Source organism: Amphiura filiformis, chromosome 11 (assembly GCF_039555335.1).
Source record: "Amphiura filiformis chromosome 11, Afil_fr2py, whole genome shotgun sequence".
Taxonomy (NCBI): domain Eukaryota; kingdom Metazoa; phylum Echinodermata; class Ophiuroidea; order Amphilepidida; family Amphiuridae; genus Amphiura; species Amphiura filiformis.
This window is the reverse complement of record NC_092638.1, coordinates 30100938-30128193: the sequence shown is the minus strand read 5'-3', so window position 1 is coordinate 30128193 and position 27256 is coordinate 30100938. Positions and strand designations below refer to the sequence as shown.

Here is a 27256-nt window from a genome sequence, read left to right as displayed (position 1 = left end):
TGGGATGAAGGAAAGTTGGGGGTTCAACAATTTATTTTGACGATGTGTGAGATTTAATACCTTGGCGTGAGATTTACTACCTTGGTGTAAGACTTTTTACTACCTTAGCGTGTGAAAGTGCCCAAATGTGTGAGTCTCACGCTGAATGTGTGAGAGTTGACAGTCCTGGAAAGAATGCTGTAAAAATCTTCACATTAGTCGAATGGTAATAGACCGACCCTTGTCACCCCGAAACCTCTCCACCCACACTAAAATGTTAAAACCATAGGGTTAGGTTTAGGGTTTTTCCTGTAGGTTGTGAATTGTTCATATGAGACCAGATTTTGCATTTTCACCCTATTTTAAAGTTGGCCTAAAATGACCTTTGAACATCACCAATATACAGGGTGTAACAATAAAATTTGTACAATTTTGAAAATATAATGACACAAGTATGCCGCTTATTTTTTGGTTTGATATTTATATGTCTATCATGATAATTTCTTTAGCCACCAGATAAGCTTTGTTCCAATAACATCAACGGTATAAAAGTGAATATATGGCCAATTATGTAACCTAGTCTTAAAATCGCGTGGGCCACTTTTGTCTAAGTGTTACAAAAGTGACTGACTAGAGTTGAACCATGAATCATAAGGCGGTGCTCTTATGATAGGTAGTTTTAAACAATGGGGTATTCGAAGTAGAAATGATTACATATTAGAATATCTCCTTGAGTTTTTGAAAGTCACGACTAAGACATAACAACCTTATTTACTAGAAATCGTGGCTGCAGCTCAACAACTTCAACCCCAATTCACGTTGGAAGAGCGTATTAAGCTTGTGACATTGTAGCACAATGGAATCAAGCAGAAATCATAAGATTGTTTATAGCTCATTTTCCAAAGTCACGTCTTCCATCAAGGCATACAATTACATATAACTATGAGAAGTATGCAAAATTTGTTAACAGAAATGCTGGCATTAGTGGTCGGCACTGGTCGCCCCAAAACAGCTAAAAGCCCAGCTGAACTTAATATCAAAATTTTATTATTTGTATATATGGATGCAAAAACTGTTCTCAGTTTTACCAATTATATCTCAGGGATATGAGAAATTACTTTATTTTTAAAGATAATTTGAAAGAAATTTCATGACTTCATTTATAGATTTTAAAGAAATATCATAAATTATTATTATTAAGTTCATGTTAATTATATAAAGAAACACCACTTATAACTCTTTTGTGTCAGTTCTTTGATGTTTAATGCACGATAAGCATATCTACGCGGTTCAAACTTGATATGCGCAAACATGGCAAAAGTGGCCCAACACGTTTTCTGGACGATTTAATTGATCGAACATAACTTTTGAACCCAAGCTAGTAACGAAACCAACTAAACGTCTTCTTTTAGCCAAGAAATTATTGATTGTATTGCATATAACATTAGTGACATAACTCTTTTAGCTTTTTCCTGAGAAGTCAAAATGCAATTGTATAAATTTTATTGTTACACCCTGTATGAGGGTTCCCGTAGTGCAGCTATAACCCAAGCTTGGTTGCAATATGATTTGAACTTTTCATAGGAGACTAAATTTAACCCAAAAAAAATTACAAGTTGACCTAAAATGACCTTTGACGTCAGTCTATGATCTTGAACACAATCAATAGATGCGGGTTCCCATAGTATAGGATTTATCTGCTGATATGAGACCAACATAATAGAAACACAGACGGACGAAAAACAGACGGGTGGACACACGACTCGTGATGCCATAGGTCTTTTCCTTTGGATGACCTACAAAATGACTTCAGACTTCGAGCCCATGTTCACTAAGTAATTAAAGAGAATTCATGCTTATCATGAAGAGTCGAATTGATATTCGACCGTCTGCCAATCTCATAACAATATTTTATTATTATGCGCTGACTGTCAAAATAGTAAATTGGTTCATTTTGTGCGATATATTAATGAAATGATTGAGGAGTCCTATATTATATTATATATACATAGATATATTCATAATTACCCTTTGCACTTTCTTCATTTAAGAGGCGATGACCAGTAGGATTTTCAACTGAGTGATCTATTCCCTTTGTGCTTGTCTCCTCAACAGAATCCAAACCTAACCTTTGTCTCTCATCCCCATCAGTATGATCATCTTGGGTTGTTACATCTGCTAGACTTCCTGATGATTCCCCTGATTGTGAAAGTCCTTGTCCAGAACATCGGTCTAAATCTGCACCTGAAAGAGCATTCAATTGACAGCAAATTTACATTTAGAACTTGAACCGACATGCTTATAATATAAATTGTGCTGTTCATAGAATAAACAAGGTGGTTCTTGAACCACAAGTCTCACCTGCTTTTGCAATTACTTTTGGATAGAGAAATTGCCAACACCACGAATAAAAATATTCACTTGTTTTTTTTTTTCATTTTCAGCCTATTTAACAAGTTGACCTCAAATAACTTTGACGTCTGTGTGTGACCTTTGATACCACCAGTACATGAATGTGCCTGTAGTACAGTGATGACCCAAATTTGATTGCAATAGGGTTTGAACTGTTCACCTGAGAGCATTTAATCAACACTTGAACCAAAATGTTAACCAACATGCTTCCATTCATACGGAAAAGTGATTACATACTAATACCTTTGGCGAGACAAACATCACATAATCTCAAGTTTCACAGTTTAAGTGACACATCGGTTCACGTTTTGTGACTCATTAGTTAAGTTTTGTGGTGCTGCTAATAATTGAGTCATTATAATCAGCAATAATCTAAACGAGGACACATAGTGACCCATTAATGACCCACTTCACCTACACCCACCAACAAAAAAGACTAAGCACTCACCATTATTATTATAGTAAAAAAAAGGTCAATATTTAGTCGAGTCCAGCAGAACTTCGGATGGACTCTTGTATTTCAGCAATTTCTTTCTTCTTATATCAGGCGGCTTTTAGCCACCTGATATACTTCCGTCCCGCAGGTAAATTCCTTTTTCTTTGACATGTAAGAAGGAGTTTTTTTTTTAATTCTGCTAGTAGCTGACGCTTTCACCGATTTCGTCCGAACTTGACCACAAGAAGCGCTGACCCAAGCTTAAGGTGGTACTACACCCCCTGATCAATTCTTCTGTCGAATTGCTGGAGCTTGGTTTAATATAAATTAGCACATCTGTCAAATACAGTGGAGCAGTGTTAAAGAAGCCTGTTTCCTGGAGAAAGAGTGATTGGTGAAAGAAGCACCATTTTGGAGAAAGCAGCGCAAGGAGATAAGCGTTTGGAGAAAGCAGCGCAAGGAGATAAGTGTTTGCAGAAAGTAACACGTGAGGATTTTATACGCAAGGATATATAAATGCCAGTGTACAATGGACTTTGCTGATTTTCGCAGGACAAGTGAACAACAGGATATATATCAGCCGTCGAGAACATTGTGAATGAACAAGATAGTCATCAAAAAGAAGACTGCTGGTTAAGTACTGTGTAGTTAAAATATTATTGTAATTGTTTGATTATTTTGTATCATTTGTTGTCATATATCGTACCAATCATATTGTACTTTCAATTAAAGACTTAGATTTTGTTAGCTTAATCAATCAGTGTATTTGTGTTGTGCATTCGTTTGAATTTGGGTAAAAGGTGATTTTGGCCTTGAGTCAGTACGACTCGAAACATTACTAGTAGTGCCAGACGCTTGCACTAAATTTGATCAAACTTGGCCACTTGACCCATGATTATTTGAGCTAGTGTGCTCAAGAATAAAAAAGTGGGATGAGGGAAAGTTGGGGGTTCAACAATTTATTTTGACGATGTGTGAGATTTTGTGAGATTTAATACCTTGGCGTGAGATTTACTACCTTGGCGTAAGACTTTTTACTACCTTAGCGTGTGAAAGTGCCCAAATGTATGAGTCTCACGCTGAATGTGTGAGAGTTGACAGTCCTGGAAAGAATGCTGTAAAAATCTTCACATTAGTCGAATGGTAATAGACCGACCCTTGTCACCCCGAAACCTCTCCACCCACACTAAAATGTTAAAACCATAGGGTTAGGGTTAGGGTTTTTCCTGTAGGTTGTGAATTGTTCATATGAGACCATGATTTTGTTTTTTCACCCTATTTAAAAGTTGGCCTAAGATGACCTTTGAACATCACCAATATATGAGGGTTCCCGTAGTGCAGCTATAACCTAAGCTTGGTTGCAATATGATTTGAACTTTTCATAGGAGACTAAATTTAACCCAAAAAATTACAAGTTGACCTAAAATGATCTTTGACCTCAGTCTATGATCTTGAACACAATCAATAGATGCGGGTTCCCATAGTATAGGATTTGAACTGCTGATATGAGACCAAAATAATAGAAACACAGACGGACGAAAAACAGACGGGTGGACACACGACTCGTGATGCCATAGGTCTTTTCCTTTGGATGACCTACAAAATGACTTCAGACTTCGAGCCCATGTTCACTAAGTAATTAAAGAGAATTCATGCTTATCATGAAGAGTCGAATTGATATTCGGCCGTCTGCCAATCTCATAACAATATTTTATTATTATGCGCTGACTGTCAAAATAGTAAATTGGTTCATTCTGTGCGATATATTAATGAAATGATTGAGGAGTCCTATATTATATTATATATACATAGATATATTCATAATTACCCTTTGCACTTTCTTCATTTAAGAGGCGATGACCAGTAGAATTTTCAACTGAGTGATCTATTCCCTTTGTGCTTGTCTCCTCAACAGAATCCAAACCTAACCTTTGTCTCTCATCCCCATCAGTATGATCATCTTGGGTTGTTACATCTGCTAGACTTCCTGATGATTCCCCTGATTGTGAAAGTCCTTGTCCAGAACATCGGTCTAAATCTGCACCTGAAAGAGCATTCAATTGACAGCAAATTTACATTTAGAACTTGAACCGACATGCTTATAATATAAATTGTGCTGTTCATAGAATAAACAAGGTGGTTCTTGAACCACAAGTCTCACCTGCTTTTGCAATTACTTTTGGATAGAGAAATTGCCAACACCACGAATAAAAATATTCACTTGGTTTTTTTTTTTCATTTTCAGCCTATTTAACAAGTTGACCTCAAATAACTTTGACGTCTGTGTGTGACCTTTGATACCACCAGTACATGAATGTGCCTGTAGTACAGTTATGACCCAAATTTGATTGCAATAGGGTTTGAACTGTTCACCTGAGAGCATTTAATCAACACTTGAACCAAAATGTTAACCAACATGCTTCCATTCATACGGAAAAGTGATTACATACTAATACCTTCGGCGAGACAAACAGCACATAATCTCAAGTTTCACAGTTTAAGTGACACATCGGTTCACGTTTTGTGACACATTAGTTAAGTTTTGTGGTGCTGCTAATAATTGAGTCATTATAATCAGCAATAATCTAAACGAGGACACATAGTGACCCATTAATGACCCACTTCACCTACACCCACCAACAAAAAAGACTAAGCACTCACCAATTATTATAGTAAAAAAAGGTCAATATTTAGTCGAGTCAGCAATTTCTTTCTTCTTATATCAGGCGGCTTTTAGCCAACTGATATACTTCCGTCCCGCAGGTAAATTCCTTTTTCTTTGACATGTAAGAAGGAGTTTTTTAAATTCTGCTAGTAGCTGACGCTTTCACCGATTTTGTCCGAACTTGACCACAAGAAGCGCTGACCCAAGCTTAAGGTGGTACTACACCCCCTGATCAATTTTGCATTTTTCTCAAAAAATAACTACACACTGGTAACAAAAGTTATGTATATTATAGGGGCAACGAATCCAATTAATTTCAGTATTCCAAGACATGTGGTTCATTATATATGTTACGAAATGAGGTACATCCTAGCGGTACCTCTTTTCTTATCATAAATAACGTACCGCTTGTCTTGAGTCACTGAAACTCAAGTGTAGTAACTGGATTCCTTGCCACTATAACTTTTGCTACCAGTGTGTTATTATTTTGTGAGAAAAATGGAAAAATAGTCACAAATTTATCAAGGGGTTTATTACCACCTTAATATAACATAATTATACACAGATAGGGTTGAATGTTATCTAAGGGTCATTAGGGGTTATTTTTGAACAGCTTTAAAATGCTACTTCTACTGTAAATTATATGCTATGACCATAGGTATTCTGCTATTTTTGGTAACAATATGCTTGGGGTTTGAAATGTTGAAAAACATGATGAAAACAAAATTCTGTCTAGTGGCTATTCAAACTGAAATCCATACGCCCTCTATAGAAGAGGAGGAAGAAGAAGAAGAAGAAGAAGAAGAAGAAGAAGAAGAAGAAGAAGAAGAAGAAGAAGAAGAAGAAGAAGAAGAAGAAGAAGAAGAAGAAGAAGAAGAAGAAGAAGAAGAAGAAGAAGAAGAAGAAGAAGAAGAAGAAGAAGAAAAGAAGAAGAAGAAGAAGAAGAAGGAGGAGGAGGAGGAGGAGGAGGAGGAGAAGGAGGAGGAGGAGGAGGAGGAGAAGAAGAAGTTCAGAAGAAGAAGAAGAAATTGATGAAATACAAGAGCAGTTCGGCTGGAGTGAATACGTTACAAACTCTTCTAAAGCAACATGATGCAGTCATGTCTACAGTAGAAATTCACCACGACCTTTGCAGGACTTAAACCCAATTAAAAGCTATTAAACCAAGATAACACTCATTGAAACAGCTCAACTGATTAAATCGGATCTTCTCTGGCTGTGCACATGTGTCTGTTTTATATGTGCGGTATCGCAATGAGCTGCTATAATACAGCTTCAGTTGGGTAACTGATTATAAAGGAAACGCAAGGAAACAATGGTATGTGGACCTTTTTTCACGAAATGAGACAATGGCCTGCTTTTTGTTAACCAGCATTCTTGAAAATGAGCAACATAATGATTGTTGACTTAACACGGTTGGGAAATAATTTCTTCATATTTTTGGTGTTATCTGTCGTTTACATATCCTTCCTAAAACACAAAAGTGCGACTATTTCCAAACACCTAAATTAGCTAAAAATTTAGGACATGTTACAAAACTATATTTTCTAGAATTTCATAGAATACTTTAAATGTAGCTTGTACGGTTTTTTTGTGGCATCCTTCAGAACGGAGCGGTCCGTTACCAATATAGCTCAATATTTTCGGTCAAATCTCCATCCAATTAACACGGGGAGTTGGCTAGCTATGAGCTATTTCTGAACATCTAACCTAGCTGTAATTTTAGGTCATGTTAGAGAAATATATTTGCTAGAAGTTTGGAGAATACTTTAAATATTGGCCGGTTATTTTTCACACAGTGATGTTAACTAGGCAAATGCAATATACTTCTAACATACACTATTTCTAAAGGTCGCACGTCAATGGTGAGAGCACTGTGTATTGTGTATAGGAAAACGGACAGTAACTGCAGTATGACTTACTCTGTGTGTTTTAACCCTAACACGCATGAGTACTACAAAATACTACTACACAATCGCCCTAAGTGATATATAGGCACGGTTTCGCTGGCCCAAGACCCGTGGCAAAGTGTCGCCGACCCAGTGCTTGGCATGCAAGGGGTCTCGGGTTCGATCCCATATAGGGCAAACAACTTCTTTCATTGTGTTCTCTCTTTATTCCTTCCTTCTTCCCCTTCCCGTCGCCGAAAAGCCTCTGGCGGGTTAGGGTTAACTTGAATTGCGTTCCACATCTCATTCTATCTCCATTCTTAAATCAAACAAAACGTTGGTCTGAACCCTGGAATTATAGAAACGTTTTTCACTTTCTTGAAATTCGACCAAGTTAGATTAACACTAGATCAACTGGATCGCGCTTTTGAGCCCGGCTTTTTGAGGCGTCAAAGTGATCGCCAAACAAATTGGCATGCACCATCATTCCAAAAGGTGCGTGATCCAGTCACCATGGAGTTACGTAACCACTTTTCTGGCGAATAATAATAGCACTATAAGCATTTCACTCTGCTGTAGTCTGTACTGATATCCCATGTTGCTTGAAAGACAGACAGTGCTTACAACACTACAGTCAGTGTACTCTAAAGTATAAAGTACCGACCGAACTGTTTACGCGCTGTGTATGCGCACGTTGTCACTTTGAACTTCAAGAGTGGCCAGACTGTAGTACTACGCTTTTAAGATCAAGCTTATAACTTCGACATTGCTCGATATGGTTTGTACTTAGTTCAATGAAGTCATTTCATGTTCTGTAAATTACTTTGTTGTACTTACCAATCTTTTCATCTAGAGACTGGCTTAGGTGAGTGCACGGAAAGCCTGAAATGTGGAAACCAATAACATTGTGCTGGGATAACCAGCCACAATTTTGAGACAAAAACTGATGTAGGTGGATATTGACATCAATCACTTCTGTTGCACTGACCCGCCACTTCTTCGGTACTTGGAAGATAAGGATAACACTGCCGTCCGCGAGTCCCACTAGTGATATAGTACGAGGTGGAATATCAATTCTCGATAAAAAGTTACGTAACTCATTTACATCCTTCAAGTTATAGTCTTCTGGTTTTCCTTTGAGTATCATCTCAATGGGAGTTGTTATGGTGGCTGTTATATAAGTTGTGAAAAACAATAATAATCAATCATTATGGCCATGGGTCTGAAGTTGGTCACATAGCTTGGAGTTATGCCATTTTATTTGAGAAAATTAAATGTTCTATTTTGTTTGTTAAAGAAGGTGACCAGGTTTACAACTTATTTTGTTCTTATTGAAAAGCCTGGTTCTTCCTTTCTAATTTGATACCAAATTAAGGTATATACATTGCTAATAATTTCTTTTATGATTAATTAAGCTGATTAGGTCATTAGTTGGAGGAGGTGTGGACACGGAGGTGTGGACAAGGAGCCATACAATCGCTATGGAAAGAGTCCAGCAAAGTTTGATGACATGCTTGTTTGATTTATAAACTAAAATCTATTATTATTTAGTACCAAGGTTGATAGCAATCATGTAGCAATTAGATAATTAAGTAGCTTGTGTAATTTTAATTCATTAATTAGACTAACGACCTGGTTTATGGGTCACTCCATGTATTTTACCATAGACTTCGATTTTTTTATTTGCGCGTAAAAAGTCCGAAAGTGTCAAATGAAGAGATAATTTGTAATCTTTCTGAGTTGAAAAATAATTAGGTATAAATTCCACCCTCTGATGCTCTTTCAAGCTGTTACTTAACCTCTGAAGACATGACAGAACAGTTCAGGTGCTCAAAAAGCCAATTTTATTCTTGAATTCCTTTTTTGTAAATTAATTTTGTAGGCATTATAGAGTGTATGCAATAAACCAACCGGAACGGTACAACAGTTGAAATGGCAGCCATATCTGGAGACAGTTCTGACATGGGACAGGTCTGTAGTTCGATTCCACAACCATTCATACCTATCACCTGTTTTATATATTATCATGCGAATTGGCCCGTGGTACATTACGGAGGCCAGAATTTTATTTAAATGAGGATGACTCTGTCATGATTGACGTCGTATCATCATTTTTCAATATCTCTAACACTGGTGACTTTACACTGGGTTCGAGGTGGATGATCAAATTTAAGCCGAAATAACAACTTTAAGTGAAAGAAATCATAGTGGCTATTTTGGACAGTTAATGTGGAGTTCTATGGGGGCCTTAATGTGTGAATTATGACATTAAGTCAAAGGTTTTATGACACCCCCCTATATTTCTTTCCAAAAATTATGGCCCCTCCCACCGGTATATTTGGGACCCGGCAGGCGGGTAGCTGAGACGTGTGTAAACATTACAAATATGCCATAAAGCAGCCTTGGTCACATTTATATATTTCCATAATATGCATTGCGGTTATTTAGACAAATAATAGGTCAAAACGAAAGTTTTCGCTATTTCCCCCTCCCAGTGAAAATAATGAACATGGGGATAATAAAACCCATTACAATGAGCCTTGGAATCTCACATACTGAATCCATACCTTTCCCTGTGAGTGTAAGATTAATTTTTCTCAATATTTGAGCACAGACACCACTAGCTCAGGCACCGCTCCGACCCGCTTTAATACGAAATTTACAAACGGGACGAAACAAATCATTGAGGTAGGAGGGTGAAATTTCATTTCTAACTCTAAACATCATACATCCAGTTGAATAAGTTATACGGTTTCTTTATATCTTATACTCATAAAGCCTATTTCTAGACATACCTATGGCTGATTGAGTTGGTTCTTGACAGTCTAAAATATCGCTATTCATGTTATCGGCGTACTTTTCAACCTCATCTACAAGTTGGGTTTCATCAACAGAGGAAAGAAGTTGTTGTAGATACAAAACATTTCTTGGACCTAGTAGATGACACTTTTCTAATGTAGCTATTAGACTTTCAGCACTGTCTATTGCAGTTCCACTTGGAATTCCGCAGCCACTGTTATAATCTGGAAAGAATCATAAATTACCGTCATACTGAAGTTGGACTGGTAAGTGTTGTAACAACTTTGGAAATTACAGACTGTATTGTATATTGATGATATTATCCAATATCTACTCATTTGTGTATGTGTTTAAGAATGTGCACGTGAACGTTATTATTTTATCCAGGTCCTTTTTTTATTTGTGGAATACCCTCGACTTTACCTCCAAATTCATAATAAGATTGTCTAGTTTTATAGTTATTATCAGGTAAATAAAATTAAGACAATTGTATTGCTTTTACTTTTAAAACTGCTTATATTATTTCATCTGAATCTGCTTAATGTCCTGTTATACATTAGCTTACCCGCGGTTGCGAAAAAGATTGTTTTCTTCAAAATATCCTTCTTCTTATCCAAGCCTTCCATGATCTTCACACAAAGCTTTTTGTACGGGAAAAAGCTCACTGCTTTCAATGCTGATACTTGGCCTTCACTCTGAATATTGCTGACACGGCCTTTATTGTATAAACCCATAAACGGTTATATGAGAGTATCATAATAGAATTTTTTTTTTTTTAATATATATATTAGTATAGTCATAGTGCTGTAAGAAGTAGCCAACAGAGAAAAAATATGGGGTGGATTAAGATAAAGTATCCCCATTTTAAACTTTTTTGTGTTAACAAATGTAACAAACAACTGACACACACACATACACCTCACACACACCCCCACACAAATTATGATAATACAAGAAGGCAGCTCTGAAACAACAAAGTCTCGCCCTGGTCTAAGCTTGATTTTTAGACACAAATCAATCCACCTGGTGCCACTACTGTAGAATTCACCACCCTCTTAACATCTTGAAAGTATCCATTTAATTAAGAAATATAAAGCTTTATAGTCTACGGTATATGCTATAATTTACATTTTTAGGCATGTCGTTTATGATTGTAACAGTACATTTCACATTTAATATGTTCTCAATCATGTTGTCACTTTTGGAGATTCTATTGGGGTTTTTTTACTTAGATTTAGATCTTACTTTCTAGCTGACAGTTACCATGCGGGCATTGATGAATCTGTAAATAAATACAATGAGCAAATTAATTTTGTGTTCATGTTTCACCAACAATTTAAAAGGTGAGTTTACAATGATTATTTATTAAAGCTAACCAAATCATATCACTATACGCCTTACCAGTTCCGAGAAATTTCACCTGCTATAAATGGCCGGTAGCATGAAAAGACGCCTTATACGCCCAACATTGGACCAATTGCGCTTTAGAATCACAAAGCCAGAAATCACGATCAGCCAATCATCTTGTTTACTTCCTTAATTCGAGCGGTGTCCTCAAACTGTGACGGCTTTCCACAACTTTCTGTCCTTCATTGATGTCCTGATGTCTACTGCCTCCAGTCCAGTGTCATCTTTCAGAATGTCTATGTACGTCCCATCCCATGCTTGGGGATCCAGTGAACCATTTTTGATGCGGGCTCCTCACTTCTGGAACAATGGCCAACAAACTGAATTCTTCTTTCGCTGATCTTGTGGCTTATTTTTAGAAGATCTCCATATAGGTTTGCATTTGTCATAATGTTCCTCCCAATGCACATTCAAAACAGTTATTGGCATTCGGGTATAACAACCATCCACCCGTTTGCAAGTTTAGGGTTGATGGTCCACGCTTCGCATCCATAAAGCAGCACTGACTCCACTGTTGCAGCAAAGATTCGAAGTTTGAAACTCTTGGTTTTATTGCACGCCCTACATGCTGTTGCTTTACGTAACTTCTCATCCGTTTATGTGCTTTTCATCCAAGCGCCTAGATATTTGAAATCATCAACCTCCTATTTTGCCAGGGGAATGATCCATACAATCAGCCCCCCCTATGATGACGCCTGATAATGGCTTTCTGACCAAATTAACATCACATTTGCCCATTTTAGCTCCCAAAAGCGCACTTATTCTATTTTTACACCATATTTCATCAGTTTAGGTTCAAAATAGCAAAATTTTCAAACCATTAATAAAATAATAGTGTAACATTGGTTCCCAAAATGACTTTCAATATGGCCTTTTATTAATATTTTGATAAACTTATCAGGGGGCACACATCCTGCATTGCGCAAGCGTGATGTTAGGCACTTCCCATATCCTCACCACCGTGTTGTGGACGAGACAACATGGACGCTTCTTTCAGCCAGGAATGACCGTCCGCTTGCGTATAATTCTCCCCGGCCTATTCGAAAATCCAATCCGCCCGTGTTCAAAGTATAATTGTATCCAGAACTAATTATACTAGAATCTCTACGACAGTAGGTTTTCAATAGGGTCTTAAAGTAAAGAATGTCGCATATGAATATTGTTTCATATTCGAAATGCGGCAGCAAAAACGGACCATTTAACTACTATATCGATCTTGAAGACTTAATGTATGAATATGAAAGCTGCAATTTGTCTTTATTGTATTGGTGACCAAAACAACTAACCTTTATCCGTTTGGAAGGCCTGTCACCTCTATCCGCATCTGTTAAAATAAAAGATATGATGAGACTGTATAAACAGTCCATTACTGGGTGCAACTGGTCTTACGATAATTTGCATCATCATAAAAAAAATGTGACGTTTACATTATGGTAATACCATGAAGGGGTACAATTTACAAATTGTCTTACGCCATTAAGGAGCAACATTTGCTGCAACATAATACTACATATAGTACACTATTTATGGTGCGATTTTTGAGATGACTGGACTAGCATAGGTAGCACGTCTGTATTGGAGGGACTGATAACACTTTCCCCAACACAAGATGTGTAAAATATTGTTACTAACCGTAAAGACTCAAGGCCAAATACACATTTTCCCAATTCTCACACGAATGCACAACAACAATTCATTGTTTGATCAAGTTAACAAAATCTGAATCTTATGAAAAGTATAATATGATTGACAATGATTCTGCACATAACCATAAATGCATACACTTTATAAATCTTCTTGTTGATTACAAAGTTCTGTTGCACTCAATGTTCCGGATGACTGATGTATATCCTTATTCAAACTTGTCCTGCGGAGATTAATACTGTTCAGCGAAGTAGGCTGTAGACTTGAATTTATTTATCCTTTGCGTATAAAATCCTCGCATAGATGAAAAATGGTGCTGCTTTCACCAATCACTTACTTTCTGCAGGAAACATGCTTTTCTCTGCACTGATCCACTTTATACATTAACAGATGTGCTGTTTCATAAACCAGACTCCAGCAAATCGACAGAAAATATTAATCCCATGTCCATGCAAAATGACTGGTTGACAGGTATCTTTCTTTGAAGGCACATAGACTACCAACACATTAGAGAACCTACCACCACATTCTTGATACAATCTGCCACGAAATCTCAGTCATAATAAAAGCTATTTCACCCTGTCAGATCTTTAGTCAGATTTGAGTACTTGTAAACCTAAGTCCGATTCGATCCGCAGTAGACCATATGTCTTACTTTGGTCCATTTTTATAGCTTTGAAATAATAACCATAAACAGCGTGTCGGTAAAGATAAAATACTTGTGGGCATCTTGACGAGATTCATCCATCTTCATTGCTCAGAGGCGAATCTTAAGGAAGCATATAATATCATTGAGTTTCGATAGTGGTAACTTAACCCTAACGGCCTAAGGGCTTTTTCAGGGAAAGAAGGAAGGAATAAAGAGAGAAAACAAAGAAAGAAGTTTTTTGCTCTGTGTGTGATTCGAACCGGAGACCCCTCGCATGCCAAACGCGCGCTGGGTCGGCGACAATTTGCCACGGGTCTTGGGCTTCGCTGGCCAGCGAAACCGTGCCTATATATCACTTAGGGGGATTGCATCATCACACCACTAAGCAGCAAATGCAAAACGAACAGTCTAAAGCAAAGAGCAAGAAAGACAGTACAGAGCAGAGCAAAGGAATGGTCGTCATCCCTCACGTGCAAGGAGTCTCGGAAAGACTCGGAAGCCCCATAATACTTTGAAACGGTTGCTGGTTCATCCGAAAGATAAGATCGACACTTTGCAAACATGCGTGTATGAAATTCCGTGCCTAACTTGCAACAAAGCTTACATCGGCAAAACGGGAAGGAAATTCCAAAAAAGACTAAATGAGCACAGGAAATACGTCGATAACGTCAAGGACATCAAATACACTAGGTCAAAAAGACAAGAATCTGTTTCGGAACAGCATAAATCGGTCATTACAGACCACGTTGCTCAAGAGAATTATGTCATTAATTGGGAGGTGCAAGCATAATTGACAAGGACACTAATAAGCAAACTAGATGGATACGCAAAGCACTTTGGATCAGAAAGAGGGGCACCGAGACTATCAACCGTGACGAGGGCATTTACTCTCTAAATCACATGTATGATCCGCTGTTAATATAAGAGCTGTGATCCCGAGGAATGAGAAATTTTGCGGGAGAGTAGGTGGATCATCGCATTACTGAAGTCAACCGACCTGGTTGACGAAACAGTATAATACCGTGAGTAGAAAATTGGATTTGACTACATAATTAACGAACTTTATGACTTTTATACAATCCTGATGAAGCTATTCAAAAAAAACACCTTTCAATGGATAATCAATACCCAATCCTAATGGTGCATTAATTTAACATTTGTTTCTTTAAATTATTGAAATTTGCATTTAATTAATATACTATCCCAGCAAACACAAAACGTTTTCAACATCACTCGCAAAAGGTTATAAAGGGTTGTCAGAAAACGATTAATTGTCGGGTTATATAAAGGGTATAAAACGTTTTCATAACATTCAAAAACATTTTTTGTTGATAACCTACTTCAAATATTTTAACAAAATGTTATTTAAGTGGTGACAAAATATTTGGCAAAAAATGTTTGAAAAATATAGTTTACAATAACATTTTGAAAACATTAAAAAGATATTGGTGTAGTGTGTTTTCATACAAAACGTTTTTAATGTTATTCAAACGTTTTTACCTAAACTGAAACCCAAAATATATCTTGTTAAACGTTTTAAAAACATTTTTGTGTTTGCTGGGATCATCTTTTCATACCTTGGCCATAGTTATTAATCACCAAAGTTCCTGCATTATAGCTGTCTCCGCTTACTACTCGCTGCTCATTTATATTAGTCTGCTGTTCTACCACACTGGCCTTGTTACCATGGATAGATAATGGAGCACGTGCACTTTCACCATCCACTATTTGTAATAGTCTCTCTTCTACATGTATATTATCAGGCTGCTGTTGCATGTCACTATCATTATTGCCATCAACAGATGCCACAGGATTCACCACTATTTGTTTGTTGACGTCAGTCGGGTATGTCAGTTCAAGTTCACCTGTGGACAAAATTTATTGGACAGTGTAGATAAGAATAAGCCCGGTGGTCACTGACTAAAAATTATCTCTCTCCCACCCAATGACCCCTCCTTTTTTGTTTGCTGTCACCCATGCTCCTTTTTTAAATAGTTCTGAGCAGATTTTAGATAATCTCTCACAAAATGACTAATTGTTCTTTAAAATGATCTGCATTTTACTTAGACTATACGTTTATCATGAAAAAGAAGGTATACCGTACCATGAAAAGGCAAAACTCAATTTCCTGATTATATCGCCACAATGCGGGTCAAGCAGGTGACACTGATGTGGGCAATTCCATGTTAAAATGACATTTTTTCAAAAATATGAACTTTGCAATTGGCAATGATTGATGATATATTTTGATTATACACCCTTTAAAGTTAACAAAAAAGAAATTTTCAAATGAATATCAGCTGCAGTATTTTTTTTTTTCCATTGATTTGAAGGATTTTATGTATTTTCCTACATTTTGTTAATAGCAGATAGTCAAAAGTAATTAATTTTTTTTTCTCATTAATATATGGAACAAAAACAATTCTTTTTTGTGATAGTGTTGTTTGATACATAATTTGTCAAAATAAAAAATAAAAAATTAGGAAGCCGTGTTGGTAATGGTCAGGATGGCACGGCAAGTTGTATAATGTTAAGCATGTAACGCGAGTCACAAAAGAACAACTTTTAATGCAGTAAAAAATCTAAAGGGTTATAAATGTTCCCTTTCATTTTCCTCCTGGTTTGGGTCATAACTCATAATTATTTCATAAGGTTTTTGGTTTGCTACAATTGTACCACCAGAGACAGACTATTCAAAATGGTAACGCGAGTCACAATGTAACGCGAGTCACGATATTGTAACGCGAGTCACACATATTATACAGCTCTCTATACAGTAGGGCTAGCAAATAATCCATAAATAATCACTCAAACTTCCCCCTCCCAATTTTACCCTCCCCAGGACTCATAATTATTGTACATCACTTAACAAATCGCAGGACTGGAAACCGTTTTTGTCCCCATCTGTGAATTCAAATTCACAATTTGACTTTCCATTATAAACACCCATTATAAACACCCACTACCACCATTCCACCCCAGTTTCTCCACCTAACCCCAGAACAGAAGGTCATGTTTAAAGTTGAATTCCACAATATAAATTAAATAGAGCATGTTTAGAGCTTTCAAATTGGGCTGTGTTATCAAATAGTGAGTGTAACAGTCACGTAACGTAACGCGAGTCACACACTAAGTTGGCCATTTTAAAAATACCAAACTCAAATGTACTTAATGTTTGCTTCTGTAGTATAGCTGAAGATGAATAAATCAAGTCTGGGGAATGTGTTCCACATTGATCAGCGGCAGCCTTTTATATTTTGCTACTAGGGGCTCTGCAATAAGCAGACCTCCCCTCTCAGGCTGCCATAAATTGCTTGATCCTCTTCTCGGCCTGCCAAAAAATCCTTACCCCTCTTTGCACATATGGAAAATTGTTAGGAACCCATTTTGCAAACCTTAAATGGTCTATCAGTTTTGCATATACACCAGGCACAAAAAGAAACTCGTCAGTTATAGTCACCCTTGCTGTTCAACAACTTGATAATTTTGCATTATTCTGAAATATACATTTTGTTAGTTGGATTTTGCTTTCTCGTTTGACATCCTGTTCATGAAAATCGAGCAAGAATTGACCAAGATATGTGCCTCCAAACTCCAAAACCCCAAAATCAAAAGTTGCAATTTTAACGATTCAATTGTGCCTGTTACACTGTGTGCTTTATTGATCGGCCCGTGGTGCTTGTGTACAACACAACGATGCATCCCATTGAAAATCGTTGAAATTGCAACTTTTAATTTTGGGGTTTGAGAGTTTGAAGGCGCATGTCGTGGTCAATTCTTGTTCAATTTTTACGAACAGGGTGTCAAGTGAAAAGGCAAAGTCCAATTAACAAAATGTATATTTCAGAATAATCCAAAATGATCAGGTTGTTGAACAGCAAGGATGACTATAACTGACAAGTTTCTTTTTGCGCCTGGTGTATATGAATGTTTCCATACAGTTTTTCAATGCATTTTATGTAATAAATGTATATGAAAATTGTATTCTTATTCAAATTGCCAGTTTTTTAAATTTCCATCATTACCACCACCCCACCCCACCCCACCACACCACCACAGAGGAGAGGGTCCTTTTTAATGCTGAATTACAGTATTTTTATAGTGCTTAAGTAAAACTGACCACAATGGAAATGAAATTGAGCGTGTTTAAAGCTTTCAAAGTGGGACCATGTAATCAAAATAGTGAACGTAACGCGAGTCACGTAACGCGAGTCACGCACCAATTTAGCTAAAGTTGGCCATTTTACCAATCTCAAATATACTTGGTGTTTGTTTCTGTAATACAGCTGAGATATAAGGCAATTACTTAGTGGTATAAACTTTTGTCTGCAGCTGTTTGTTTGAGGAGAAATATTGAACAAGTAAAAGCCTAATTTTGAAGGTGTAATTTTTCGTAACGCGAGTCACAATCACATTTTTGCTAATAAATGTTTCATCTAGTTATTTACAAAATTAAAGTTTATGTGATTTGATACATTGGGTCAGTAAGTACATGTGAAAAGAAGATGAATAAATCAACTCCTTGTTCAATTGTATTTATATGACATTGAATGTGCTGATTTTATCAAAAATGTAACGCGAGTAACGTGGAATTGCCCATATGTATTCAATAGTACATTAAAGGAATATTTTGTTGTAATGAATCTTTTAAATCTTTTATTTTTGGTAACACTTTGAGGTTCTTATGTCTGAATGTCGCTTCATAATTTTGTGTAACCATTTTTGTTTTGCTGACTCTCTTCTTTAATCTTCTTTAATTTGATGTTGATTGTGTTGTCTCTTAGCTTGGTCGATTAACCCTAGAACCACTGAGCCATATTTTGTAACACGGACTACATTATAAACGCCATATACCGTTTTATTTGGTACTAATGTATAGCTACGGTCACCTCTATCCAGTAATACCAAAATAAGTACAAACATTTAACACGTAATATCGCTGTGACAGTAATGACGTCATAATGTGAGAGCACCCTTGCAAAATTAGGAAATTCTGGCTATGTATAAGTATAAGTGTAGGCAAAATTGATTTTCGGCTAAAAATTCTACGAACATGCGATTTTCACCGAATTTTTTCCTAAACATAAAAGGAAATGACTATTAAAAGGTCAAGATATCTTAGAATAATTTTACAAGAGCAAAATGAAAATCATGGATAAACAGGTCAATTTGCGGGATTTTTGATAGGGGTGCGGATAAAAATGGACCTTTTTCGAATGAAAAGTGAGCTTGCGCAATATTTTGTAAAAGGTAGACCTACACCCCTTTCCCCTACAAATTGTTGTTTTTGAACGCCTTACCACCAAAAAGTGGACCTTTCGTACATTTGTCTCCAACTTTGGGGCCTTTTTATTGTGGGGTGTGTGTGATGTGGCACCTTCCGCACCTACCCCCCCCCCCAATCGTATGGGCGTGCTCCCAAACGAAGTGTTTCAAATTTTACCACAAAGTTCAAAAATCTATTTCTTACTCGCCGAAGTGCTGACCATAGGAGTGAAAATGTCACTCTTTTTACCAAAAAACCTCCATTTTAAAAGGCAAATCCTCAAAATTTGTATTTTGATCATTTCATCAGTATTTGGTAACCCAGCAAACACAAAAACGTTTTCAAACGTTTTAAAGTTATATTTTGGTTTAGGTAAAAACATTTTAATAACATTAAAATGTCGGGTTATATATAGGTCATGAAAACGTTTTAAAACGTTTTGTATGAAAACACACTACAACAATTTTTTTTAAATGATTTCAAAATGTTATTGTAAACTATTTATGCAAACATTTTTTTGCCAAATATTTTGTCAACACTTAAATAACATTATGTGAAAATAGTTGCACCAAAGAAACACAGAAATGTTCTTCAAATGTTTTCTCAAAACGTTTTTATAACATTTAAATGTCGGGTTTATATAAAGGTCATGGAAACGTTTTTAAAACGTTATTGCAAATATGTTGGGCAAATATTTTTCGCAAAAATATTTGTTCAACCTCAAAATAACATTCTGTTTATAATGTTTTGTATCAAGTTTTCAAAAATATTTTTTAATGTTGTGAAAACGTTTTATACCCTTAATATACCCTTTATATAACCTGACATTTAAACGTTTTCTGACAACCTTTTATAACCTTTTGCGAATGATGTCGAAAACGTTTTGTGTTTGCTGGGAAGCTATTAATGTCTGTTTGGTGTCAAATTAAAGCTACGTAACTGTTTATGACAATATCAATCTGTAATCTTTTTTATATAAAGTCATTTTAATGTTGAAAAAGACAAAACTTGGGCAACAATCATGTTTTTTACCATTTTAGTTAACTTTTGGTTTTTCAAATGTTTTGAAACCTTTAATGTGACTTAAAACACAATTCTGTATTCTATTGTCATGTAACTATAGTAAAGATTTAAAGGTGAGAAATGCATTTTTTGCCAAAATCCCCATTTTACAAATAAAAATTCTAAAAATCGGTATTTTGAACATTTATCAGTATTTGGCGAGCTATGTATTGATATCTTTTTGGTGTCAAATTAAAGTCATGTAACTATTCATGACAATCAATTTGCTATTTTTTTACATGAAGTACTTCTAGTGTTAAAAAAAACACCAAATTTGGGAAAAATCATGATTTCCACTATCTGTGATGTAGGGTAGGTGTAGGTAATTGGAGGCCGTAGTGAATAGGAGACCATTAAGCTAAAACCAGACCTCACTGGCTGCACTGGGCTGCAATATTGCTATAGCGCCATCTACAGTTTTTTGTAACACTCTTGTAACATTTGCAATGCATCGGAGATAGAGGTCGTCATTTATTGGAGAGAACTTTCTGATACCAAGGGACAAAATATTGTCATCCTAGAATTTTGCTCTGATGTAAAACACATTTTTCAAGGAATGTTGAGGTGTGTTCACCTAATGAAGGGGTGGTAAAGGCAGTTTTAATAGCCACTACCCACCACAAAACACCAAATGCCATTGTGTGTAGTGGTATGGGTGATAAAATGCCACAATACACAATGTCAGATCAATAATGTGTGCAGATAATCAGGGACACAAATATGGTGGCTGTAGCGCCATCTATAATGTCAGGTCAGAAAATGATCGAAGTTGGTGTGAGAAGAACCATTGTGCCATGGATTTGTGATTTTTTGCACAACAGGCAGCACTGTGTAAAATTCAATGATTCTTTATCTGAGTATGTTACGGTCAAAGGGGGGTTCCTCAAGGCACAAAACTAACTGGGTCCTATTGGATTCCAAATTGTTATTAATGATGCTGCCACAGATGCCAAATCACAATACTGGAAATATGTTGATGACATGACCTTTGGCGAGAACCGTCATCGTAATGTTAAAGGCTCTCTTCAAGATGATTTGAATGATTTTACTGAGTGGGATAAAAACAATAGCCTTAAATTAAATCCATCCAAATGCCAGGCTCTTCTTGTTAATTTTGGTAGATCAGAGCCACTACACACAGATTTGAGAATTGGTAATGAGCCTCTTCCTCATGTTGACAAAGCGAAAGTGCTCGGTCTCTGGTTACAAAATGACCTTAAATGGGACGCCCAGGTTAATGATATGCTAATTGCTAACCAGAGCTAATAGGCGTCCTTTTCGCACTTTCTGGCTTCTCTCAAGATGAGCTCACCATTGTTCTCAAAAGTTACCTTAGACCAGTTCTCGAATATGCTGCTGTGGTTTGGCACTCAAGTATTACCTCAAAACAATCTGCTGATATCGAAAGAATCCAAAAACGGGCATGTAGGACAATCCTTGGTTGGAACTACACATCTTATGATGATTCAATTACTTCATGCAATCTTGATAAGAGAATAACTCTGTCATTCATTTGCTGAAGGGCTATCAACCAATGCTCGTACTAGTCATTTCACCCCCCCCCCCACTAGGTTTGAAGACCATGGTAGAAATCTCCGCAATTCAAGTGCAGTATCAAAAATTCCAGTCAGAACATCCGGGTTTGCTAATACTCCAGTGCCATATTTTATTAATTTGTTGAATCTGTAGTTATCCTTTTGCAATTGCCATTTTTAGTGCTTTTAAACAGTTTTGATGTATTACATGTATGCAGGTGTCATCATTATTTATAAAATTTATATATGATCTGTATGTGTGAGTGGGAGGGGAAGGGTGTACCGGGGTGTGGCTGTGGTGTGAATTAGGGGTGTGTGTATGAGTATATTGTGCAGGTGTGGGTGGCTGTTTACTGTGGTGTTTGGGTGTTGTATGTATGTGTTCAGAGGTGATGGGAGCATGTGTGCTGGGCATGCTGTTGTGTGTGCATCTGCATACAGGGGGGGGGGGGGGGGGGCAGTGCTCATGCTCCCTTCACTTGTGTACCCTTTTTCCACCCACACCTGACTCACCCCTATATGCTGATGTTTTGATATGTAGCAATATCCATTTATGCTTTATATGTGCAATAATTTTCATATTTTATCGTACATGATTTGAATTTCAATTTGTTGTTTATATATTTTGTATTTGTAATTTTGCAAAATTTTGATGTCTTTTAAAGGAGGATTTCGTGATCCTAGCATCCTCTTTTTATGACATTTTTCAGTACATATCCACGAAAAAAGCCTATTCCCAAAATTTCAGTTGATTCCGATTTTGCGTTTGAGAGTTATGCATGATTATGTGTATTACACTGCTCCATAGACAATGCGTTGTAATTTCGTTCTGGTGCACCAGAACGAAATTCAAATTTCACGATATCTTTGCAAAACGAATTAATCTGCAAGAAATATTTTGTACATAAACATTATGTAGCCAGAGGTTTCCAGTGATATAAAAATCTCAACTTTTTTTAGAAAAGTGGGGGATGAGGCTGTGGATCACGAAATGCCCCTTTAATTATTGTAAAAATTGCTCAATTTGGCCTTAGGGCCACGATGCTTTTTTAATAATATGAAATGAAATGAAATGAATGAATAATTGTACTCAGGATAGTCAATATGACCTGCTGCAGATCGCTGTTTAATCCTGAGGGCTGCTTGCATAAACAACCATTTAGACATGAAAATATATGAATGAACCCCGTTCATTACATACCAGAACATTTTGTGATTCTTATTTCATCAAAAAATAACAAAAAATTGTTAACATTGTTAAAAAACACGATTTTTGTTCATTTTCCCTACCCGGCGATCTCACATCCGCGGGACATGCCCGGCTCTCGACCAATCATTAGCCTGTTACATAGCGTGTATGTATGAACTAATACATCACAGATAGTAAAAACCTATCTTTTTCTCACAGCCTGAAGGTAGACAAACAAGTTGGTACAAGTTTTATGAAAATCGGAGCAACTTTAACTTTGGACCCCTGTACAACTTGAAAATTGACCTTCGACCCTTTTGGCACATAACTCCGCAACCAAAGGATGTGTACGCACAAAATTTATATTTCTGTAATCCTTATGACCAGACGGATAATTACCTAGCCGGGACACCGGCTAGGTCTTGTGATGCTATCGGATCTTTCTTCTTCTTTCTTTCTTTCTTTCTTCTGGCAACAAATTTCAAAATGCTTCTTCTCCTACATGTTACATCCTACAATGACGTCACTTGCACATATGCATCGGCTATATCCAGTGTCTATAGGATATTCACAAATTTGGGGTCAAAGGTCATTAAGGGGTCATTTCCGATATAAAACAAAATATCTTCAAAATGCTTCTTCTCCTACATGTTACATCCTACAATGACGCATAACTCCGCAACCAAAGGATGTGTACGCACAAAATTTATATTTCTGTAATCCTTATGACCAGACGGATAATTTGATATGCTAATGAGTGACTTCGGAGTATGTTTAATTTTTGACCACTGTATAACCCTATAGGGTCATTTCTGGGGTCATTCTGAGGGTCATGGAGTTAAAATAACGCTTGCTCCCCACCTTTTTTTGATTCTAGGTTTTCACTGCCCTTTTTTTTAAAACTTTTTCTAATATATGCCTTACGAAACCTGAATTATTGAAATTCTGTCTAGTCTAAATATAGAACGCGGTTCAACCGCCGGTAACCGTCAGTCAACCGGTTGTCGAGTTTTGATTTCATCCCTAAGAGTTTCTTTCTCTTGATCCAAAGGCTGACAGTAAACTGGTTCATTTGTTGGGAGTGACCATATTTACCTTCATCTTTATCTTCAAATCTCTTTGTTCTTTTCTTAGACCATCATGTTATAAGCTTTTTTAGCTACGCTTGAGCGTTTCGTTCAAGTCTGGTCCCGTCAGGACAAAATGTGTCTCTGCACGGAGCCGCAGTTTAAACAAACAAGCAAACATACCGTCGTCAATCACTTTAGAAGCCATCTTCTTCTTAACTGCTTGGAGACCATCTGTATGAAATGACCGTCTGAGAGCTGAAAGTTAAACAAATAAAGACACCCAACCACTTTGTGTCAATTGCTATACGTCATAGATAGGTCAAAGTATACTTTTCCTGAATCCATATTGCTAGCGAATCACGATGGTGCGGGTTTTGAACAGGTTTGAGTAATTTTGAACTTGACCCTCTGTGCGAAGTTCAATGACCCCTTTCCAATAAATGGGGGTACTGTTGAAATGCCTCCATAGCCTAGATCATATCCCTGCCAAATATGACAACTTTAACATTCTTTGCACGATTGTAGTGCATGTGAACTGAAATAGCGAAAACAATGGATATTGCCGTATAATCTTTCCGTATAGAGCCACTTAAACACACTCGTTGTGTCATATTATTGTTGATTCCGTTTTCTAAACGGATTAAATTCCATACGTTGAAACAACAGTTTATTATATTTAGGTCTATTTCGAAAATTAAAAATAGGTAAGCGATATTCTGTCATATTTTGGTTTCTCGTGTTTATACACCTACTTTCACTTCAGAAAGGCAAACCCCAAACTGTACGTGTATAGTACTTACAGCTAAATTCGGCTTTACCCCCGAATCCACGGAATAATGTTTCTTATTCATCTTAACATTTTGAAAACATGCAAAAACAGTCATATTCAATAGCTCGCTCTTGTAGCTACACTGACGCTGTATCGGAGGTTTTGACTGATTATCCTAAATTACCAGTTTTGGGATACTGTAATGAGTTAGAGAAACGGGAACCATCAAAATACAAAGAGGAATAACCACATGATGATTTGCCGTTTACCTTCAAATATGTGTTACCCACGAATTATTTAGTTACCCACGAATCCCTACTTGAATTAAAGTTTACTTATTATCTTCTTGACAGTATTTTAGCTCATCGGAACCAGCAAGCATGATTTAAACGGATATTACTGCATAAAAATATGGAATGATTTTACTTCAAATACTAATCTAAAACTGCTTGTTGCGTCTATTTGAATTTTATTACTTTATTATTCTCACAAAGTTTATACACAATGCGATAATGATCAATTCTAAATATTTCATGTAGTTTAAATAAAATTTATTTTATGTGCGATTAGAGCCTGGATTATTGACATACGGAAAAGTAATTATCATATTTATGTAAAAATTAAAAGGAATTTTCAGACGCCGTTACTCCACGAATCCATAATGTTTAGGTCCTTATCTTGCGACGTGCTACCAAATCTTATTTTACAAATTCTATCAAGTATTTATTCTAATCTTTTGAACGAATGCAGTAATGTTATATGACAGCCACTTGATAAAGATCTCGAGGAATTGACACAATCTTACCTATAAACCTCGGTCTTTCATAATAAACAACCATTTATTTGAAGACAATAAAATTCTAATTTGGTTCAATGTCTTCACCAATGTCTAATCTATGGGTTACAAGTTTAATATCGAAAGAAATTAAAGAAAGTGAAAAATTACGGCAAACAACAGGTAATATAGGCTTAAATTCGTGGGTAACATGCATACGCAAACGTAACACTTTATTTATAAAGTTAACTTTATTTATTTAAACAAGAAAGGTGATTTTTGATACTATCCAAGACAATATAATTTTGCAACGGAATAAATCTAAATATTACACAATGCTGCTTTAATCTAGTTTAAGGGACCGTTCACAAACACTTGTGGGGGGGGAGCTGATGCAAAAAGGGGGGCTGAAAATATTTGACCCTCCTAAGGGGGGGCCTTAAAAAAATGGCCACAAATTTTCCTGGGAAAATTGAGTTTATATGCTTTTCTATGGGGTTGACCCATAATTTTCATGTCAAAAGGGGGGCCCTGAAATTTTTGAGGTCTGTAAAGGGGGGGCCCCGAAATATTTCGCTATGAAATTTTTTGCATCAGCCCCCCCCCCCACAAGTGTTTGTGAACGGTCCCTAAGATTAAAAATAAATAATAAAATCTTGTTTTGTTAATCCGTTTAATTAATTTTACACGACAAGTATAAAGCCAGTAGCGTAGCCAGCGGGGGGCAGGGGGCAGAGTGCCCCCCGACAAAAAAAATGAAAGAAAAAGTGCCCTCTGACAAAAAAAAAATGAAAGAGAAAATCAGGAGGGCAAAGGAAAAGAAAAGGGCAAGGAGCCCTTTTTCTAGCAAAATTCAGGGCCAAATATATTGTAAAATACAAAAATTTTCGCGCTACGCGCGCACATTGTAACAATAAAGCCCCTTTTTAGCCGGATAATGGGCGAAAATAGTGTAAAATACCATTTTTTTGCGCGACGCGCGCACATCATCCCAATAAGGCCCTTTTCGGGAAGCTCGAAGACATACAGACTCTATGTATTGTATGATGCAACTGCAATTTTTTTCGTCTGTGACCCCAAAATGTTATTTTGCCCCCCCCCCCTGACCAAGAAAGCTGGCTACGCCCCTGTATAAAGCTTGATACTATCCCAGACACTATACATGTATACTAATCGTGTTTCACCACCAGTACCAGAGGTTTACTACAGCGAGTATAGGTAAACGGGCACCTGTTTGCATGGAATCGCTCCCGTGCATAAACATACTAGTATATACAATATGGCGGATTTAATACACAGAAGCTTGGCTGTACAACATGATTAAGTCCAGACTCTGTCGGCCTCATGTAACATCTTTGATGTATATCTAATATTTCTAGCCTTATTGACCTTCCAGCATTTGCCTCCATAATATATATTTCATGTTTATTGCGCGGTTATTTTAAATATCATCTGTAATTTTAGGTAATGCCGCTGTCTCATCTAGTCTCTAGCCAGCGCCAATATTTCAGGCACAGCCTTAAAGCCGGGCCTTAAACTAAGTGGTTAAAGAACTAGAAAACGCTTACCTTTGTTGCCAGGGAGCCATTGTTTGTACCTTGCTGCAACAATTTTTAACTGCGCATTAATGTGTTATCTGACACATAAGCATTTATGCCAAAACATTTTCATTGCATCAGTTTGGGAAAAACCCTGCGAAAAATAATTATA

The 27256-nt window shown here is 36.7% G+C and overlaps 1 protein-coding gene across 1 annotated transcript in view; it reads right to left on the bottom strand.

The window, feature by feature from the left end:
- Positions 1-27256, bottom strand: part of LOC140163622 (uncharacterized) — a 59479-nt gene extending 32223 nt beyond the window's left edge. The window contains exons 1-10 of the mRNA XM_072186937.1: positions 27115-27256; positions 24183-24257; positions 15458-15745; positions 12874-12911; positions 11426-11462; positions 10746-10895; positions 10177-10404; positions 8219-8551; positions 4656-4871; positions 2008-2223 (exon numbers count right to left, since the gene is read on the bottom strand). Of these exons, the coding sequence (XP_072043038.1) occupies positions 2008-2223; positions 4656-4871; positions 8219-8551; positions 10177-10404; positions 10746-10895; positions 11426-11462; positions 12874-12911; positions 15458-15745; positions 24183-24207 (1531 nt within the window). The 5' untranslated portion in view covers positions 24208-24257; positions 27115-27256. The remainder of the gene's footprint in view (positions 1-2007; positions 2224-4655; positions 4872-8218; positions 8552-10176; positions 10405-10745; positions 10896-11425; positions 11463-12873; positions 12912-15457; positions 15746-24182; positions 24258-27114) is intronic.